This window comes from Lithobates pipiens, unplaced genomic scaffold, assembly GCF_037356315.1.
Source record: "Lithobates pipiens isolate NorthernLeopardFrog02 unplaced genomic scaffold, aLitPip1_a1.2 Scaffold_16, whole genome shotgun sequence".
Taxonomy (NCBI): Eukaryota; Metazoa; Chordata; class Amphibia; order Anura; family Ranidae; genus Lithobates; species Lithobates pipiens.
The window spans coordinates 217,596,452-217,618,863 of NW_027507748.1; the positions used below are offsets into that span (position 1 = coordinate 217,596,452).

A 22,412-nucleotide genomic window follows, 5' to 3' on the forward strand; every position below is an offset into this window, starting at 1 on the left:
TGTCCATTGACTGTCAATGCGAGAACAAGCTTCCGGCGCATGCTTGGAAATGTGTGCAAATTTGCGCAAAAATTGCATGAACGCGAAAATACATAAAAAAAAAAAGTCTGAAAAAGTAGAGGCTCTCAAACAGGAGTATTGTGTACAAGAGGCCTTACTATACAAAGTTAAAACAAGGCCAGAATAGTTAATAGATGAAAAAAATTACTGAAGATTTGCTTTAAGTTCTGACAGTAGGATCGCATACAATTCAGTTTAGGGGGTAGGAAAAAAGGAAAGGCTGGAAGAAAAGGAAAGGAATTGGCTCTCATCATTATTAAGATTTGTAAAATAATAAAGAGCTAATAGTTTAACAGAATGGCATACTGGGGGAGCGACAAGCAGAAGCAGTCCACCAGAGGCCAAAGAGCTACCATCAGAAGCCCACATAATAATGGGAATCCGAGGGTAAGCAAACTGGAGGCGCAAAAACACCAAAGGCAACACTGGCAACAATAAAAAGTAATACATAAATGGAAAATGATACCATTGTCCCAAAAAGTTCCATACCCATCAATGTGTCATAAGAAAACTTATGAAGAAGAATGGAAGGGATGGAGGGTAAGATGTATACAAGAAACAAAAAACATCAAAATAATAGCTCAAGGCTATGTAAGAAATATAGTGAACAACTCACTGCTGTCAGTAAAAAACAAAAAAAAAAAAAAAAAAAAAACAGCCGAAAAGTAAGAAGTTCAACTATAGAAAAAAAAAAAAAGTTTGCATTGAGTGAGTTCTAAACTGATAAGACACTTATTGCCTTCAGCACCAGCTGATTTTTGCAGGGAACAGGTAATCATTCGATTTCGTGCTTTGCTTTGGTTGAGAGGGCATTCTAGAAACTGAATGTTTTGTATAGAGGATTGGAGTTCTTCAGCAGAATGGCAGACACATTTCGATCCTTGGTAAGTGAAGCAAATTGAAAATGGAAAGCCCCATTGATAGGTGATCTGGTGTCCTTGTAAAACTTGAAGTTGCTCCAAAGCTTGACACTTAAACGGAGATAAATGAGCTAAAACTTGATAGGTATGTCCCTGGAAAAATCAGTGAATCTTTTGCTTTAGCTAAATCTAGAAGTTGTTTCTTGGTACGGAAATGGTGAAATTTGGCGATAATATTGCACGGTGGTCCATCAGCTTTGCGAGGTGTGAGGGCTCTATGAATCCTGTCCATCTCCAGTCATTTGACTGGTATGGAAGGTTGTAGTTCTTGAAATAGGGATAAAATAGTGGCTTGCAAAATCAGCAACAGATTCAGATATTCCATGTATACGGATACTGGAATGCCGGGCCCTATTTTCGTAATCTTCTAAATGAGATTGAAGGCCTAAGCATTCCTTTTTGAGGTTCTCAAATTCAACTGCATAACTCTGGGTGTTATTTTCAAGTTCATCTACTCGCAGTTCAAGAATTGCTCTGCGTTGGCCCAGTTCTCCAATTTCCCTAGTCAGACTGTTTGTTCTATGATCTGAGGTTTGTTTAAGGGCTTTGTGAAGCATTTTTTCAAATTGCCTCAGAACAGACGAATGTCCAGGGTCTGTAAAAGATGTCATTTGTGAAGTTTGAATATCTGAATCCCAATCATATTCCATTGTGTTGCCACAGACACCTTAGAGCACTGAGAGGATTTCACTGAGTGTGAGGTAACAGGGGGAGGTGATGAAGCTAGTGCCATTTTAACTGAAACCTGAGGCAGCGCTGCTTTGTTGTTTGGCTTTATTTTCAGGCGAGAACTCCCAAGAACCATTATATTAAGTGGCAGGGTTATTAGTAGACTGAGCAATAATATTTACCTGGTAAAGCTGAGCTGATCTGGGACTCTGTATAATAATGGCAGAAACATCCCTTCAGGAGCAGAGCTCTAAGCTGACATGTCTGCTCAGTCGAGCTCCACCCATGAGCCTCCAATATGCCCCTTTTTAACCAATGGCACCACTAAGCTTTTAATTCACTTCCCTGGTTATCTCTTGGCTCGACTACTGCAACTCCCTCCTCATTGAATTAACTTTACATAGGCTATTCCACTTTCAGGCTATCATGAATGCTGCTGCAAGACTCATCCCCCTTACAAACCATTCAGTGTCCTCCACCCATCTCTGCCAATCCCTCCACTGGCTTCCACTCACCCAATGAATAAAATTCTAGATACTAACAACTTACAAAAGCCACCCACAACTCTGCCCCCAGCTACATCACTAGCCTGGTCTCAAAATAGCAACCAAGGCTCTCAGTTTGGTCCTCCCAATACCTCCTGCTCTTTAGCTCCCTCGTCGCCTCCTCCCATGCTCGCCTCCAGGATTTCTCCTGAGCTTCTCCCATTCTTTGGAAGATCCCTGAAAACCCTTCTCTTTAAAGATGCCTATTCTGCCTTTAACAAATACACAGTTTTTACTTTCTTCATCAGCTCATCCCCCCACAGCTGTTACCTTTTGTATCACTTGACCCTCCCTCTTAGACTTTAGACGTCCGATTCCTCTGGTACCAAATTGTATTGTAACTGTAATGTCTGCCTTCATTTTGTAAAATTTTGTACAATAATAATACATTTTAATTTTTACCAGGGATTAGGGAGAGTGGAAGGTTGCACCATGCCTTCAGTTTGGTCTTAACATTCAACAGTACAGGGTAAAGGTTAAGTAACATAAATCGGAGGTATGGCATAAAACGACTACCCCAAGGTACGAGGAGCTATCCACCCATTGCAAAGGAAGAGTCCCAGAGGATGATGACTTTGCCCATGCATCGACTGGAAACAGTAGCGATTTGTGCCAATTGACTCTAGGCCTGTGATATGGGAGAAGGTATTCATAACTTGGAGCGCTTAGTGTAAAGAAGGGCCTGCATCATTCAAAACTAAAAAGGAGATCGTCCTAAACATCTACATTTTTCTTTTGTAGCTACAGATGTACTTTAACGCTAGTGCTGACTAACTGGCAACAGAATGGACAGAAAATCAAGAAGGGAGTATTAAAAAAAGTTTTATTTTTGGAAAAGACGATTTTATACAAACCTCCTTTGAAAGACGAGTAAAGAGGTCTCCACCACGCAAAAAGTCCAAGATCAAATAAAGTTTGCCCTCTGTCTGAAATGCTGTCATGAGAGAACATCATTTTCAGTTAACAGACATGTTTTACATTAAACATGACAATTTTACATTTCATTAAAATCATCCATTGAAAAACTGGCCAAAACTTACCATAATGAAGCCTCACTACAAATGGGTGATGCACCTCAGCCAAAATATCACGTTCCATTTTGGTTCTTACACGGTCTCTCACTTTAAATACATAGAAGAGATAAACAAAAAAAACAAACACTCTGCTATGGTTAATATGTACTTCACACCCTTTAAACTGTCAAGATACAAGACATACAGTGCTAACAATGATGTATACACATCACAGAATCTGCTAATTTATTCTTGTAGAAAAAAAAAATGTCATATTATGCTAGGCAACTAGTACCGTGTGTGTGAATGTCTAATATAATACATAAAATTAACAGCTCTTTGCTAGCATATAACAATGCAATGTTTTTCCATTTAGGTGAATAACATATTTTAAACTTCATTTAAAGGCATCATGCATGTACGCAAGTTCAAGGATGAAGAAACAGGTTACAATGCATCAGCATAAATCTACAGATACAGTTCTAAGCATTAAGAGCCCTTTCACACCGAGAGCGCAGATGTGTTAGCAACGCTTTACCGTCGCTTTAGAGGCACTTTTCCCGCTAGCGGTCGAATAAAGGGTTAAAAGCGCCCGCAAATCGCCGCTGCAGGTATACAGTGCTCCTAAAGCGCCCCAAAGATGCTGCTTGCAGGAGTGTTTTTTTTTTTAATGTCCTGGCAGCGCAGCATTAAAGTGTGAAAGCACTCAGGCTTTCACACTGGGACTGCAGATGAGGCATTTTTCAGGCGCTTTGCAGAAGCCATTTTTAGCACTAAAGCACCTGAAAAACACCTCCAGTGTCTTATAAATTAAAAGTATCCCTCAAGAAAGTAGAGCAAGATAAACAGTAGCAACTCAACACATTTTTTGTTGCAGATTTGATCTGTCAAGAGTTAGGCTGGCCATACAGGTTCAATTTTATTGGCTGGCCATACAATTTTCTTGTACAAATTTTCCTTTAGATTCACCTTAAACTATGCAGTGCAAGGGAACGCCTTATTGGATACAATTGAAAGTTGTTTAGTTTGGCCTCATATTATATGTTTTTTGGTAAACCTAAAAGGAAAATTGTACAAGAAAATTGAAAATGTATGGCCAGCCTAAAGCCTCATACACATGGTTTGAATTGTTGGCAAATCGAGTGTCTGATTTTTGTCAAAAGGGAATATGCCAGGATCTTGTATTGCATGCTAAATGGTACACAATTGTCATGCCACAAACACGAACGCAGTGATGTACGAGGAATTTCAGAATTTGAGCGCCACCCTTTAGGCCCCTTCTGCTAATTTTGTGTTTGGTGAACATTGATTCCAAGCATGCGCGTTTGTACTTTCGACTTGTGTAAAGGATTTGTGTACTGACCATACCAAAATCTGACGTCAAACCATTGTCTACCGAAAATTTAATAGCCTGTCATCTAACATTTGTTGGCCAAAAGTTGGACAATTGCCAAAAGGAGCGTACCAACGGTAAGATTTAAAAAACAAAGATAGTTTGTCAGACAAACCCCTGCCAACAATCGTACCGTGTGTACGAGGCTTTAGATCAGGGATATGCAATTAGCGGACCTTCAGCTGTTGCAGAACTACAAGTCCCATGAGGCATAGCAAGACTGACAGCCAAAAGCAGGAGACCTAGAATCAAAGGCATGATGGGGCTTGTAGTTTTGCAACAGCTGGAGGGCCGCTAATTGCATATCCCTGCTTTAGATCAACAATTTACCAAGCACTGCGCTGATCTACCTTAATGGATATACTAATAAGTAGGCTTTTAAACTGGTAAGTAAACATTGATTGTATAAACGGAATTCATGGAGGTTCATTTTAAAACAGAACTACACCATTATTTAATTCCATATCAATTTTCTGTCTTTATTAAGCTATGGTTTGCTATAAAACATGAAGTCACATGCATATTGTCGTTACATGGCACTGGAAATGTACCTTGGCAAAGTGTCAGGTCTTGATTCCGTTTCTATCTATGGCTTTTTTTCAGATTCTATGATATTCCCAAACTGAAAATCCTCAGTCTCCCTCTCAAATTCGAAAGAATTAAATAAGCATATCTGAACTCAAAACCAACATTTTCATATATTACAGCTCTCCGGTCATTAGATGTGGCTGCATTTGTTTCCTCTTCTCAAGCTTTCTTCCCTGGGTGGCTTGTTATCCTTTACTATATCTATAGAAAAGGTCATGGTAGCTAACCAGGCTGGATTTCAAACACTTCTTGCTTTGATCATTTCCATTACATGGAGATGGGATTTAGTATTGTACAATAAAAAGCTTGAGCGAGGACTGGAGAGATAGGAGCAAAGGCAAACCAGAGGATCAGCAGCGCTGGTGGTTACTACTGGAGGGGGAGATCAGCAAACCCAGGGGTTACTACTGAACGAGGGATCAGCAAAGCTGGGAAGTACTATTCAGTGGGGCATCAGAGCTGTACTACTACTGAGCCAGGGATTTGCTAAATTACGGTATTAATAAACTGGGGATCTGCTGAACAAGGGTCTAAATGAGCTGGGGATCTGCTAAACAGGGGTTCTAATGAGTCGATTCACTAAAGCCAACAGTCACCAAGGCTAGGTTCACACTGGTGTGATATGGAAACCACAGGGATTAATGCACAAGTTCTCATGTTGCATCTGAATCGCAGGCAGTTCACACTGACATCCGTGATCTGCTGTGGGTATCAATATAAAAAAGGTAATGACACCCCCAAATTGATTTGCAGAACACAGTACAAACTGTGGAATCATAGCACATGGGTCGACCCACGCAATCTGATTCCAGTGTGGACCAAAAAAAAGGGTCTTGCACCATTTTGGTGCAAATGCGATTCAGCCATACATACTGCATGGCTTTTGCATTCACATAGCACAGACATCGCATGTGAGGTGCACAGGAATGCAGTGCAAATCACATGGGATGTCTGCAATCTCACAAGTGTGAACCCAGATTAAGGCTGGATTCACACCAGTCCGGTGCAAATTCCAGCTCCGTTCTCTGTGCGAATAGAAAAAGCAGCTGTTCAGCGCTTCCTCTCCTTTGTATCTGTGGATCAGCTGAGCAGGGACAGGGGGGAGAGAATGCCTGTTCACAACGGAACGCATCTGCATAGCAGATGCGTTACCATAGAATGATACGTGCCTGCAATTCGCACTGCCCAAAAATTGTGTGCATTTTCTAGGCAATGTGGAGTGGGAATGCAATGCACATATGTGAACCAAACTGATTAAACGTAATATATATCTTTAAATGTTCTGCGAATGGGATGTAAGTCGCATCCCGTTCGCATAGGTGTGAACCCAGCCTTAAGCTTCAAAAAAAGCATAATCAAAGCATCCTTGAAGCATCAAAAACACATAAAAAAAGCATGTGGAAGCAGTAGGCGATTTAATGCATGTTGAAGTCGAAGCAAGTGTAAATGAGTTACCACACTGGTTTCAACCCAAAACAAATTTTTTTTTTACTTTCACTTTCTTCCTAATAAGGGCACCCGCACCAAAAAACAGGTGTTCTAATCCCTCCTCACTCTATGCAAAAAATGTTTTGCCCTTAGTTATACTTTAAACTAGTTTGATTTTCGTACAGAACTTTTAACATCCGATTTAGAACTTTACAAACGAAAATTTCTGAAGGGTCAAACTCAAAACGGTTTCCAGAAAGTGAACAAAGTAAACTAGGTGTACTATCTTCATACGATTTTCGCACAAGAAAAATCAGATACAAAAAAGACTGGGCATAAACAAAAAAAGCCCGTCATACGATAATTTTCGCACATTGTGTCCATTCTTGGTTTTGACTTACTGTGAAACATTGAGAAAAACCAGGCGATCGTTCATCCGATTTTCTTAAAGTGTGTACCTACCTTTAGGCGGGCCATACATTATACAACTCTTAGAATTGTAGATTTACCTTCAACTATGTAGTGCAAGGGCCTGCCCGATTGCAATCAAATTGAACGTGTTTAGGTTTGACCTCATATTATATGGTTTTGGGAAATCTAAATGAAAATTATACAAGAAAATTGTATTATGTATGGCCAGTGTTAAGGGCTGTACACATGGGTCGAAAATTGGGTGGTATCAGCTGGTTCAATAGAAACTGGCTGACATTCGGCCAGTGTCTACAGCAGCTGGTCCGGCAGAAGTTGGCTGACTTTTGTCAAAGGAGCATGACCGAAAAACATTTGCCTCAATCGGCTTTCGATCAGCGCTCTCACCCAATTGCTAAGAGCACTGACTGGTGTGTGTGTGTGTGTGTGTCAGAGTAGTCCCCCTGTCAGAACATAATAGCTCAGAGAGGGATATTGCTGTACTAACATTGGATGGTTAGTACAGCTGCTCCTCCTAAGCTATTTAATTTTTATTCGTTCAACCTGCTGGGTTGAATGAAAAAAAAAAAAAAAAAAAAAAAAAGAAGTGTGTACTAGGCTTTAATCTTAACTTTCAAAATGTAAAGGCTAAATTCACCTTTTCAATAAAAAATTTCATGCAATCATCCCCAGTAGGTTAAGATCACTGTGAATCGACCTACAAAAAAATAAATTAAAAAAAAAGTGCTACAACAGAAGAGAAAGTGCATGGACAGGTTTAGAGCCCGGAGGAGTGTTCGTCTCTTCAATGTTGGCTGCACGCGCTGAACGTATGGCATGTCCTGGCATCTAGGCAGCATGAGGAGGCTCAGGCTCACTCACAAGAGGAGTTTTTTGACAGTGTGGGAGAGGCCACGCACAGCCTACAAGACATTTAAAAAAAGCATTTCATTTTTAACCTATTAGGAATGCTTAAATACATGGAAAAGGTAAACTTAGCCTTTAAATCCCCTACAAAAAAAATAAACAAAATCGTACCCAACCCCTAATAAGACTCTAAACTTGTCACCAAAGAGCCATACTGATGCCAAAATCACCTGTTCTTATGCCAAACACAAGCAGCGCTGGGATCTTTATACTGAAACTGATTTGGGAGTATAGTTCTTTTCTAATAGCTACAAGCAGTTTGAAGAAAAAAAAAAAAAAAAACACACTGCAGAGATCTCACGCTCCCGAACAAAACAAAAAGATAGGTGGGAGATCCAATAAGAATGTTATTGCACATATTATATGTGACGCATTTATGTTTTTTATGCTTAAAAAAAAAAAAAAAAAACCCCAAAAAACACACCAGTGCAGTCCCTTTTAGGATTATTGCTAACTGCCATAGACAGTAAATGCTATTTTGCCATAACATTTACAGTTATGGTGCCAAGACTGCCAAAAAATGTTAAAAAAATAAATCACATTTTGTATGCTGTCCTTGAGGATATGCACAAGATCGCAAGTGTAGATCATCAGGCCATCCCTGTAAAAGATCAGATTTTTGCATGGCTAAGAACTAGTGCAGGAGTCAGCCATTGGCCAATCATGCTATGCCGCCAGCTCCTGACTCCTCTTGCTGCCTTCTCACACCCCAGATCAGAGCAGCAATAGGCATTGGAGAGCAGAGAAAACTCTCAGGATCTAACATGTCAGAACACAGCCAATGAAAGATCTGGGAGACCATCCCTCACTCTGCTGGGCGCCACTACATCTAAGGTCTAGTGTCTGGTCTAGCATGCGAATTTAACACGGAAAGGGGGAAATGTGTTGTTCCTTGCAGTCTACACGACAAGCACACTGTGTTCCATGCACACTGACATCTGCACTCGTTACATACATAGGGACTTAAAACTCTGCATTACATACTCCTAAAGCCCCTGCACTGTTTACTTCTCCCTGACCCCTGCACTATGCATTACAAACTTTCGGCCATCGCACTATGCGTTCCTACTGAACACTGCACCCTTCGATACTAATGACCTCTGAATTAGTTACGACTCTTTCTGAAGCTAAATAGAGGGGGAAGTTTACACTTTTACAGTGAAATCGTAATTATATATTTTTCTATTTTCTTAAAAAACTTTTTTTTTTTTTAAACAGTTCTGGACTGCCCATCGCATATATACTGCGGCAGGACAGCCCGGCTGCACGAAACAATGTACCTGTATGTTGTCCGCGGGTCCTGGTCTGTTGCTCTCGTGTGCGTCACCTGTGACCCACTTTTGCTGCGATTGGACACAGAGGGAGCCATTTAGTGGGTTCGGTGGCCGCGATGGTCGGCGGACTCCTATGATCGCTCCAGAGAATGATAGAATGGCAGACTGCTGATGTAAACAAAGCAGACCATCATTCTGTCAGACAGGAACAGAGAGATTTGCAATTCCTGCTAAGCAGGAACGGAGATCTCTGTTTCTGCAGCAAATCCATCCCTCACACAGTAAGCACACTAAAACCCTATACACCCCATCAGATTTTCTGCTGATTTTTGTCTTCAGATTTACCAAAACCATGTAGTGCAAGGGCCTGCCTGATTGCATACAAATTGAAACTCTTAAGGTTTGACCTCATATTATATGGTTTTGGTAAATCTGAAGGAAAAATCAGCAGAAAATCCGATATAGTGTGTATGGGGCTTTAGGGAACACATTTAACCCTTTGATCTCCTGGCAGTAACCCCTTCCCTGCCAGTGTCATTTATACAGTAATAATTTATAAATAAATAAATGACACTGGCAGGGAAGGGGTTACTGCCAGGAGATCAAAGGGTTAAATTATATATTTTTCTATTTTCTTAAAAAACTTTTTTTTTATAGCACTGATCACTGTATTTGTGTCACTGGTCCCCAAAAAGACCAAACTGCCATTACTAGTAAAAGGAAAAAAAAAAAAGTATGGGTATGCTTTATAGCAGAATGTAAAAAAAATTTTTTTTTTCAAAATTGTGCCTCTTTTTTGTTTATAACAGAGGTGATAAAATACCACCAAAAGAAATTTATATTTGTGGGAAAAAAAGGACATCAATTTTGTTTGGGTACAGTGATGCACGCCCACGCAATTGTCAGTTAAAGCAAAGCAGTGCCATGTTGCAAAAAATGGCCTGGTCATTAAGGGGGTGAAGCCTTGGGGTTGAAGTGGTTAAATAAAAAGAAAAAAAAAGCACTGCACCCTAGTGATCTTTGATCTCTTCCATGTTGCTCAGGTAGATCTCCAGCACTCTAGGTCCTCTGGCTTAGCACACTGTGGACATCAGTCATTTTTGCAGTGCCCTATTGAATGAGCATAATTTTATACAAAACTGCATCGCTTACGCCTGACCCCCAAACTCTGCATTACTTGCTACGGACCCCTACAATTTGTGTTGCTTTTACTCTGGTACCCTGCATTAGTTTCTACTGACTCCTGAACTCTGCATTACCTACTACTTTTCTTTGTACCCTGTGTTATTTAAGCTGGCCATTGACGGATCAAAATTTGTGGGTTCAGCAGAGACCTGAAGAACTTCAAAGCTTGTATGGCTGCCAATGTTCAACTTCTGTCAAATGGGAATGTTGGAAAATTTTTCACTCTGCGTTCCTTCCTACAGACTCCCAAATACTGTGTTTTTTACTAGAGCCCAAAGTTAGCGACACCCACTTTATTGGTCCCACCTCCAGGTAACACACAGCATTTTTCTTCTGGATTGCTTCAAGACCTATTTCCCAACTATGCATGTATGTCTTGGTGCCTCTTATTTTCCTTCATAACGTAAATTTCTGCTTCCAGAAGTTGGTGACCAATTGTTTGAGGATGTGTTAAAATGGGGGCATGATTTTGTGGGCGTGGCTGCAAATGGAGGGGTAGTCAGTTGGGTGTCCCCATATTTTATTTTGAAAGTCTGGTAACCCTATCATAGCGTTTAATAGGAGGAGTGACTCATCTTCCCTCCTCCCTTCTTTGCTTTGCTCAGACAGCCATTGCGAGTTTTAATCCTTTTATGCTCACCACTGGGAGTGTGTGTAAATCTGATAGTATGACTGTTGGCTGTCAAATGGAAGGGATCCGGTGACTAACTGCCAGATCACTTCCACACTCCTCAGTAAATGTAATTTTTAGGTCCCCGTGCCACTTTCCCTAGCCAGCATAGGCGGGGAAGAAACAAATTTAAGTTGAATTGGACAGATAAGACATCAATTGTCTTAAATTAAAGAACCTGTCAGCAGAAAAAAAAAAAAAAAAAAAAAAACGTAGTAAAAAAATTATAGTTGCACCCAAACACTTAATATCCACCCCCCCCCCCCCCCCCACGCATGTACAAGCATAAAAACATACGTCAAGGACGCCTACACACAAAAACATGCATTGCGATATCGCTGCACAATTTAGGCCCATAATTCATGGCTAACTCTAAACTGATGACATGTAAGGACCTTTAAAAGGGTCGCCTAAAATTTAGGGTTTGTCTGTTTCACAACCACATACGCCAGGACTCAAAACTTCAAGTCTTGAACTGCCAAGCCAAACCTTAAGATCTTACTCACCACCAGTTACCCCACCCAACACCTACCCTGTTCGCCCCTAAACAGGCCCTTATTAATGATCTCATGAAATTACATGGTTAAAAGTTTTATGCAGAATCAACTTACAAAAATAAATATTAACAACAATTTTATCAGAGCAGCCTCACCGGTGCCCAGGGATTAGAGAGGAGAGCCGACTGGATCATCACACAGAGCGGTGATCTCCCGCTGTGACACAGCTCGGATTTGAATTGCCCGGGGGTCACAATCAAACAAAGTCCTGTCTCCTGGACTGGCTCCTATGATAATCACCACAAATCCCAGCATGGGATTAGTTTGCCGTCTATCAAAGGAGCCGGTCCAGGAGGGTGGACTTTGACAGCGGCCGCTGGGCAATTCAAATCAAAGTTGTGTCACAGTGGGAGATCACCACTGTGTGATATTCTAGCCTCTCCTCTCTCGGCTCCCATTCAACTCTGCCTGCAGGTGGCGCTAGCCCTCAACCCCCCCTCCCCCGACGTGTTGGGTATACATTCACTCTGCACAGCCTTATTTTCTTGTCACAATATTAGAGCTCTAATATTGCGGGACATAAAAAATGGGAAGTACCACTACCATTTTATTCACTAGGGGGTCTAATGTTTGGGAATTTTGTACGTAATCTTCAGGCCTAAAATAATGTTTTAAACATGTGCGCAAAGAATGCAAAAACAGCTCTGGCAGCGAAAGGGTCAATCAGACAAGGTCAGAAAGCAAATAGTTTCTGCTCTACTCTTAGCCATTGGCACACCATTTAACTAAATATTTACTGATAAAAATAAGAGATGCAAAACCTATAACCTTACAGTATCCTTGTGGTTAGAAGGATGGTGGGGTAGGCAGAGCATATAATCAAGCTGAGTAAAAAAGGTTTCATTTATATGGGGTCCCTAGGATCGAGGGCTCTCAAAGTACATTTAGGAGGATTTGATTATTAAGGTACATGAATGCACATTTTTGTGCCTACTTCCCAAATGTAATGTTCACAGATTGCTTTTATTTACTTTAACCTATCAGTGGATATATAGCAATACACAAAGTTGAAAGGGACCCTGTTACTATAGTAAACTTTTCCAGCAGCTATCACTGTAAAAGATGAATGTATAAACTTAGGCCGACCATACACGGTCGAATGGTCGAATCTCAGTCAGTTCAGCAGGAACTGGCCGAGATTTGAACCGTTAAATGGCAGGCTGAATGTACCAAGTTGATTGATCAACAGAAGTACAACCAGCCTGCAGGATTCACTTCCGATTATTGCAAGCAGCTGCTATAGCCACTAGCGATAATCACTGCCTTCTCCTGGCGGGGCTATGGTTGCAGGAAATACATTTTCAGTGTATGGCCTGCCTTACTTCTCGTCTCCTATGCCACCGATTGCTGCTCTGTTAAGGAATGGTACCCAATTGTGCTGGAAAGTCAACATTTCTGGAGTGCCAATTAAATTTGTCCTCCACAGCTCTCACTCGCTCCTCATGCTGACCTCAATGTCACTTCTGTCTCCTGCAGTAATGTGAAGGTCAGCAGTAAGAACCAGTGAAAGCTGTGGGTGATGAAGGAGATCTACACTCCCAGAAGTGTTGGTTTCCCAGCAGACTTTGGGGGATCCTTTCGTCATACATTCTTCTTTGACGGGAACAAACTTTGCTGGCAAAGTCTACTATACAAAGAATGAGATTTGAACCATTTTTTAGATAGGCAATCACTATGGATAGAAGCTATGATACAGGTAACATTTCTCATTATACGCACAATATTGGGCTTGCCAAGTAGCAGTGAAGATATACAAACTGCAGTAAACCATAGCTGCAAATCAACCTTTTTAACATCAGGAAGTGATTACTAGAAACTAAACAATCTACCACCCACAACTTCCATTAACTTCCAGAATTTGTTTGATTGTGAAGTTGAAGCCGGCCAATAAATTGAAAGCCTCAGTACAGTTAACTGAAAGATGGAATTGAAATGGAATCAAAATTAGGAAAAACTATGGCAATTTCATCAAAAGCAAAAATGATCCCGTCTACTTTTAGTCAATCACAATTAAGCCCCATACACACGATCAGATTTTCTGCCGATTTTTGTCTTCAGATTTACCAAAACCATATAATATAAGGTCAAACCTTAGGAGTTTCAATTTGTATGCAATCAGGCAGGCCCTTGCACTACATGGTTTTGGTAAATCTGAAGACAAAAATCAGCAGAAAATCTGATAGTGTGTATGGGGCTTAACATGCATCAATTGATATGCGATTTAAAAAAAACAAAAAAAATTGGATTGGTCAAATTGCCATGTGTATTGTCAACTTTACTGAATAGACTTGTTTGTCTGCAGCCAGTTGTGTCATTTTGAGCTTTGAAAAGATTTGACAACAGTTCTAATACTGATCTACTGATTGCTATTTTTCAGGTTTACTTGGACTAACAATTAAAGTGTAGCTTAATCCAAAAACAAAAAGTAATATATTGCAAAATTACCAGCCCTTAGATGTGGTGTCTGCATTCGTTTTCCATTTTCAGACATTTTTTCTAATATATTCACCTGGTCACAGCATTCCTTGTTCCTGTGTGTCTACAATTTTTTCCCACTACATCGAAGGGGCAGCCATGGCTATAGCAAAGGCTGGATTTTAAACATGCCTGCCTTTAATCATATCCATTACATGATGGATTGATCAAAATAGTAGTTTACACAAGCTAGATAAGACTATGTGCTTTTGAGGAAAATGGCCTCAACTTTAAAACTATACCTGACGCAGCCACCGAATCGAATGACTGGTAGGCTGCAATATATTAAATTCTAGTTGCTGGGTTTGGATAGAATGCACCATCTGTGGCAACAAGAGTTTATAACCTGAAATGTACAACAACAGCATCCCCCCAGAGTAATTATCAGACCTAAATAGAGATATGAGGTGAGTTCATGGGATAGGGTGAATTATGAGGCCTGGACATAACCAGTGGCTCAGACAAGCTGTAAATCAATTTTGCAATAGTTTATCATTCAGGGGTCCCCAAACCCCAGGCCACGGACCAGTCCCTGGCCTGTGGAGGACCGGGACTGGACAGGACTATCACAGACAGCGGTTGCTGCTCACCTCCCAGTGTGTGGCTGTGCCACTTGGCCTGAATGTCCTCTCCTGCATCTCCCACCCGGCCACCAATGTCATCCTATCAGCAGAGCAAAGGGCGGGATCAGCTTGAGATTTGCACAGAGATCCACCATTACAACACAGCCCCCCCCCCCCCCCCTTTTACATTACAGTCCCCTTTACATCAGTGTCCCTGTTACACTAATTTAAAGAAAGGGATTGCACTGTAAAGGGGCACTGTACCGTAAAGGGGGGTTGTGATATAAAGAGGGGCTAAAAGGGCAACTAATGTAAAGGGGGAGTGTGGAACACTACACCGATATAAAAAGGGGATGTGGTGTAATGGGGTCTGAGGACCAACTGGAAAAATTGTCTGCCATTAAACCGGTTCCTGGTGCCAAACATGTTGAGAACCGTTGCTTTATGTGATCTTAATAAAAGTGGTCAGGGGTGGGTAGTGGGGTCCCACAGGGTTCTGTGCTGGGACCAAGCCTAATTAATTTGTTCATAAACGGCCTGGAGGATGGAGAGTAAACAGTTCAATCTCTGTATTTGCAGACAATACTAAGCTAAGCAGGGCAATAACTTCTCTGCATTATGTGTAAACCTTGTAAGAAGATCTGAACAAATTGATGGGGTGGATTAATGTAGAAAATGTTAAAATAATGCATTTGGGTGGCAAAAATATGAATGCAATCTATACACTGGGGGGGGGGGGGGGGGACCTCTGGGGGAATCTAGGATGGAAAAGGACCGGGGGATCCTAATAGATGACAGGCTCAACAATGACACGCAATCTCCTAACAAAGCAAACAGAATATCGGCATGCATTAAAAAAGGGATTAAATCCAGGAAGAAAACGATAATTCTCCCACTCTACAAGACCCTGGTCCGGCCGCACCTGGAGTATGCTGTCCAGTTCTGGGCACCAGTCCTCAGGAAGGATGTACTGGAAATGCAGCGAGTACAAAGATGGGCAACAAAGCTAATAAAGGGTCTGGAGGACATTAGTTATGAAGAAAGGTTGCGAGCACTGAACTTATTCTCTCTGGAGGAGAGACGCTTGAGAGGGGATATGATTTCAATTTACAAATACCGTACTGGTGACCCCACAGTAGGGATAAAACTTTTTTGTGGAAGGGAGTTTAACAAGACACATGGCCACTCATTAAAATGAAAAGAAAAGAGGTTTAACCTTAACCACTTCCTGACCGGCGCACGTCGATGTACATCGGCAGAATGGCACGGACAGGCAAATGGGCGTACAGGTTTGCCGTCGTGCCATGGCTCGAGTACTGGTCGGGACCTTCGTGAGTCCGATCGCGGGTCCCGTGGACTCGATCGCCACGGGGGATACCCGCGATAGTCTCACCATAGTTCTGCCTAGCAACAAGTGACACCGATCTCTGCTCCCTGTGATTGGAGCAGAGATCAGTGATCAGTAAAACACAGCCATGCCCCCTACAGTTAGCAACACGCCCCTAGGACACACTTAACACCTACACTGGCACCTCCTGGTTAACCCCTTCACTGCCAGTGTCATTTACACAGGAATCAGTGCATTTGTCTAGCACCGATTGCTGTATAAATGACAATGGTCCCAAAAATGTGTCAAAAATGTCCGATGTGTCTGCCATAATGTCGCAGTCACAAAAATCGCTGATCGCCGCCACTACTAGTAAAAAAAAAAAATTATTAATAAAAATGCCATAAAACAATCCCCTATTTTGTAAACGCTATAACTTTTGCGCAAACCAATCAATAATAAAGATAAACTGAGGAAAAAAAAATTTTTTTTTTTTTATATATTTTTTGGGGATATTTATTATAGCAAAAAGTAAAAAAAATAATGCTTTTTTTTGCAAAATTGTCGCTCTTTTTTTGCTTATAGTGCAAAAAATTAAAACCGCAGACGTAATCAAATACCACCAAAATAAAGCTCTTTTTGTGGGAAAAAAAAAAGGACGTCAATTTTGTTTGTGAGCCACGTTGCACGACCGCGCAATCTTCAGTTAAAGCATCGCAGTGCCGAATCACAAAAAGTGCTCTGGTCGTAAGCCAGCAAAATGGTCCGGTCTGAAAGTGATTAAACTACGTAGAAGGTTCTTTACTGTAAGTGCGGCAACAAGTATGTATCATTCTCTTCCACAGGCAGTGGTCTCAACGGTGGGGGGGGGCATCGATAGTTTAAAAATACTATTAGATAAGCACCTGAACGAACGCAACATACAGGGATATACAATGTAATACTGACATATAATCACACACATAGGTTGAACTTTATGGACTTTTTTCAACCTCACCTACTATAGTATATAGAAAAGAAAAGGAAGGTTTTTTTTTTTTTTGTCAGCTGCTTACCTTTCAGTGTAGCCTTTTTGAGGACTTTCATTGCATACAACTGATTATTGTCAGGTGGAGTAATTTTTCGAACCAGAAACACCTGCAGATGAAAAAAAATTATGAAATCAGAAGGCAAAAGAAATAAGCACATGGAAAACAGGTGAAATAAGAAAAATAAAAAAAATAAGTAGTAAAATCAGGTACGGTAATGGATTATCCTACCTATATACATCCAATTGCTACCTTAACTGGAGGGATACTTTGAATCAAACTTCTCCTTTGGCTGCTCTAAAGGCCTCATGCACACTTTTTTTTTTTAACTCTCCTAGAAGCCAGTAGCGTTTTTGCAGAAAACAAATGCCTGAGGTTGTTTTTTCCTTTCCACTAAAAGCTTCTACAAGCCATAGTGTGCATGGACACATAGAACAGAGATGCAGTTTTAAGCTGTTGGGGAAAAAAAAAAAAAAGCCTGACACGGCTAAAAGTGGCAGGAAAACTGCCCTGTGTGCAAGGGGCCAAAGTCTCATGGTGGCTGAATGAAGCCCATTTTGACCAATTATTCATCTGTTCAGACAGTTTGTCATCACACAACAAACACTGTTCTAGATTATTTGTTACATCTCACCACACTGCACGTTCACATGTGAAGGGCGATTTACTAGATCACTTTTCAGTTCATAGGCAGCGCCACTCACCCTCAACTCATTATATAGATTTCACACTATTGGAGCTCCTTTTTGGGGCTTCTTAGGGGAGGCTGCAGCCTAGACTATACACAAGTGTGGATTCAATAACATATGTAAGAGCTATAACATGTTCCTGAAGGCGAACAGTCAACAATTTAGCCAATATCTTAGTGTCTGAATTCAATAATTAAAGGGGCCTATAATGGGCACAACACTGGGGATCTTTGCCTGGCCGTGATGTGAGCCAAAAAGCACCTCTGGAAGCAGAGGATTAATAATGGTGGTAGAATTTAAAGAATGGCAGCGTGGCTCTGCTATAATTGAGAAAAATATTTAAATACTGATTTGTAAAACTATCTGGCCCTGGACGTGCTCAGTGGTAGGCCAGAAATGACAGCACTCTAGTGATTGGGCATTCTAGTTCCTCTATAATCTCAGGAGGAGAAATTGGGGAAAGCGGATTCCTGCAGGTAGGCCTGTATCTTAGCAGAATGTGCCGATTTCCCCTCAGAGGAGACGGCAGATGGGTTATTGTAAAGGGATGCACAAACTTCTGGAATTCCCCAGCGATGGATAGGGTGTCAACAACCTGAGTGCCCCAAGTTGTCAAATGATGAACATGGCATTAAGCCTATTGCTTCTTTAACATCCTAGTCAGGAGGCAGCCACATTTGTTCCCATGCTCATAAAACCAGTGGGCGTAAAATCTAAGCTTGTCCCTAGCTCTAAGGTCTAAGCATTGAGATGGACTTGTGGACTACGTATCTCTCCATCTAGTTCAACCAATAAACAGAAAAAATCCCATATACCCACAGGTGATCCAGAAGAAGGCAAAAAACCCCAGCAAAGCATGATACAATTTGCTACAGCAGGGGAAAACAAATCCTTTCTGAACCCCCCCCCCCCCCCCCGAGAGGCAATCAGATATTCCCTGGATCAACTTTAACTCTCCTAGAAGCCAGTAGTGTTTTTGCAGAAAAAAAACGGAATGCCTAAAGCTTTTTACAAGCAATTTACTCTGGCCATTGTAGTAAATTAATGCTCAAGCACCAGCGTTTATGAGCTTCTAGCAGCTTTTAGTAGCATCAAATGTTTTTTCACCCAAACTCCGCTGCACCTGAATGCACTAGCAGTGGGTTTTTCTTTTCCTTTCCACTAAATGCTTCTACAGGCCATAGTGTGCATGGACACATAGAACATCATAGAGATGCGGTTTTAAGCTGTTGAAAAAAAAAAAAAAAAATATATGCCTGACACGGCTAAAAGCGGCAGGAAAACTGCCCTGTGTGCAAGGGGCCAAAGTCTCATGGTGGCTGAATGAAGCCCATTTTGACCAATTATTCGTCTGTTCAGAGTGGAAACGTCTCGTGTTTAGTAATAAATTAGTCTCAAAACTTAGCACACGGATGCAAAGGGAATACAAATGCACAAGTCTATTGACTAATTGTGTCACTAATTTGCTTGATAACCCTCATTGTAGTTCTGCTGGTCAATTATAAACTGTTGAAATCTAAAATGAATGAAAGATAAATGGTTACAGTGAAACTGTTTGCTTCAATGAGTTTGCTGCCCTTTACCTAATGCAATCAAGAATTTTCCTTTTCAGAGTTATACGAGAATGCCCAAATCCAGTTGTATTCTGTTTTCATAAACCGCAAAAAAAATAAAAATAAAAAAAAAGCTGCATTAAAAACCTTGGTCAAAAATAGTGTAATGCCACCATTTTCCAGACATGCGTGCTGACATCAGAGCTCTCTATACAGATGTATTCTACTTGTAACATGACTGTTCTTGAAGTGGCTCTAGCACTGATTTTTACAAGTTTGGATTAACACAATCACAATTTACAGCAACAAAAAAGTATTTTAGCTCTAGGCAAGTGACCGTGCCTAGACAGAGAACTGCACTCTAGAAAGATATACTGTACATATGATCTATTTGCTACAAGGCTAGATGTTAAAGCAGTATTAGACCCAAACCCAAAGATGTAATATATTGCAGCTTACCAATCATTACAAATGATGGCCGTATTAGTTTTATTAGCTTAGGCTTTTTGCCCTCTGTTTTCACTTGGTGACTTGCCCAGTAACACACCTCCTAAGGCCCCTTTCACACGGGGCTGTCCACATTGAGCATGTAAATAGCTCAGTAGGGATTGCTCCGTTGATCCCCGCTGAGCCAGCGGATGACAAGTCTGCCTCTGCACTCTGTGCATGGACGGACCTGTCCGAGCCCCGCTCTTCCCTATGGGGGATCGGATGATTACAGAACGCCTGTCCATTTTCATCCGATCCACCAGATGGATGAAAAATAGGGTTTGCATCCGTCTGGTTTTAGCGGAGAGGATCGGATCAGGGCTGATCGGATGTCAGCGGACATGTCTCTCCTGACATCTGACGCTGCATAGAGGTAAATGGAGCTCCCGTTCAGATCCACCTGAAAATGGTCTAGGCCACCGTGCTGCAGCTCAGTTTCAGAGTCTTGGCAATCTTCTTATAGCCTAGGTCATCTTTATGCAGAGCAACATTTTTTAAGGTCCTCAGAGAGTTCTTTGCCATGAGGTGCCATGGTGAACTTCCAGTGACCAGTATGAGAAAGTGAGAGCGATAACACCAAATTGAACACTGAACACACTTGCTACCCATTCACACCTGAGACATTGTAATACTAACACGTCATATGACACCAGGGAGGGAAAATGGATAATTGGACCCAATTTAGACATTTTCACCTAGGGGTGTACTCACTTTTGTTGCCAGCAGTTCAGACATTAATGGCTGTGTGTTGAGTTGTTTTAAGGGGACAGCAAATTTACACTGTTATACAAGCTGTACACTCACTAATCCTTCAGTGTTGTCACATGAAAAGATATAATAAAACATTTACAAAAATGTGAGGGGTGTACTCACTTTTGTGAGATACTGTAGACCAGAATGTGGAGAGAGTATTTAGCGGTCTCAACTTGGAAGAAGTCCAGAAGCTGACGGTATCTCCATGTTGCCAGGGGGAAGCTCCCATAGGAGGATTGCAGTGTAACAAGTGGTAAAAGTTTACCCTGGGGGCAAATTTTGCTCAGGCTGTGTTGCAGTCAGTTCCCCTAAGAGAAAAAAAACCCAATATCCTTACCCACTGGGAACCATACAAATCCACTGAAGTGTGCTAATGGGGAAGTCTTGGCAGTGTATTGGCCCAATAAATTCAATCTATCCCAGATCGTCAAGGTGCGAAGTCCAGTCCGAGAGTCTTCTAGAACCAGTCCTGACCCAGGGAGCCCCTGCTAAGTTTCTATCCACTACTGATTTTTCTAGTGGCACCCAGACTTTATTTGATGCATCATGACACCAATATAGGATGCGTACCAGAGCCATATAGAAAAATGCAAGGTCTGGGAGGCCGACCACGCTGTCCAATTCATGTCTATGCAGGGTATCACATGCCAATCTTGGGCGTTTCCATGCCAAACGAAAGTCAGAAAAGTCTGGGGCAGTCGTTTAAAAAAATAAAAAAATCTATGGCAAAGCAATGGGCACTGCATGTAGTAGATGCACTTTTCTCGGTAGGCTTGTCATTTTAAGCACATTCATCCTCCCAAACCAAGTCAGAGGTTGGATCTGCCAAATGTTCAAGTCCTCTATTACTTTGTCCAATAGCTTACCAAAGTTAAGGTCATATAGAAGTTTTGGACTGGGTGATATACTAGTTCCTAAATATAAAAGTGATCCTTTTTACCACCCAAACTGAAAGGAATGTTGTAAGGAGTCAGCCATGGCAGAAGAAACGTGGATTGATAATAGCTCAGATATATTATAGTTAATTTTGAAGTTAGTTAGCCAAATTTACGACGTTCCTCCATGAGGACCGGAAGGGAAGTGTGAGGTTGGGAAAGATAAAAGTAGGTCATCAGGTTAAGCAGGCAGCTTATGGTCAGTAGAACCTATAGGAAATCCCAAATATTTCCCTATTGTTCCCTACCATCCTAAGGAAGGCACAAGGGCAAACAGTAAAGGGGATAAAGGGCAACTTTGCCTGGTCCCATTACCAATACTGAAGTAATCTGAAAACATCCCATTCACAAAAATCCTGCCCACCATCCGCTCGCCCAGACCTAGCCTTGAAAGTTATTCCACCATGCAAGTTAAGCGCACCCTGTTGTAGGCCTTTTCATCATGCAATCGACAAAACTACACAAGGCGTTGACTCAGCAGTGCTGGGCCCAATGTACAGTAGGAGATGTAATGCCCGGATAGTATTGTCCCTGGCTTCATGGCCACCATTAAACCTGTCTGGTCTAGATGATTGGCGCTCACGTGAACGCCCCCCCCCCCCCTCGCTCCTTCTGGCTGACGTCATGCCTCTTATCCATTTGATTGCCCTTCTCTGCACTGTCTCCAGTTCCCCCATATCATTTTCGATAACTGATGCCTAAAAACTGAATTGCATATTCCAGATGAGGTCTTACTAATGATTTGCACAGGGGCAAAATGATCTCTCTCTGGCGTCCATACCAATCAATACAGGAAAGGACTTTGCTTGCTTTGGAAACCACAGCTTGGCATTGCATACCATTAAGCTTTTGATATACCAAAACCCCCAGATCCTTCTCCACTATGGATTTCCCCAGTTGTACTCCCCCTAGTATGTATGATGCATGCATAACTTTACATTTATCAACATTAAATCTCATTTG

General features: G+C 41.5%; 1 protein-coding gene across 3 annotated transcripts in view; it reads right to left on the reverse strand.

Moving 5' to 3' along the window:
* The window catches only part of RPS6KA1 (ribosomal protein S6 kinase A1), a 235,942-nt gene that overhangs the window by 54,925 nt on the left and 158,605 nt on the right, over positions 1-22,412 (reverse strand). For all 3 annotated transcript variants that reach the window (XM_077481041.1, XM_077481042.1, XM_077481040.1), the window contains 3 exons: positions 17,058-17,139; positions 3,235-3,315; positions 3,049-3,128 (listed from right to left, as the gene is read on the reverse strand). In XM_077481041.1, the coding sequence (XP_077337167.1) occupies positions 3,049-3,128; positions 3,235-3,315; positions 17,058-17,139 (243 nt within the window). The remainder of the gene's footprint in view (positions 1-3,048; positions 3,129-3,234; positions 3,316-17,057; positions 17,140-22,412) is intronic.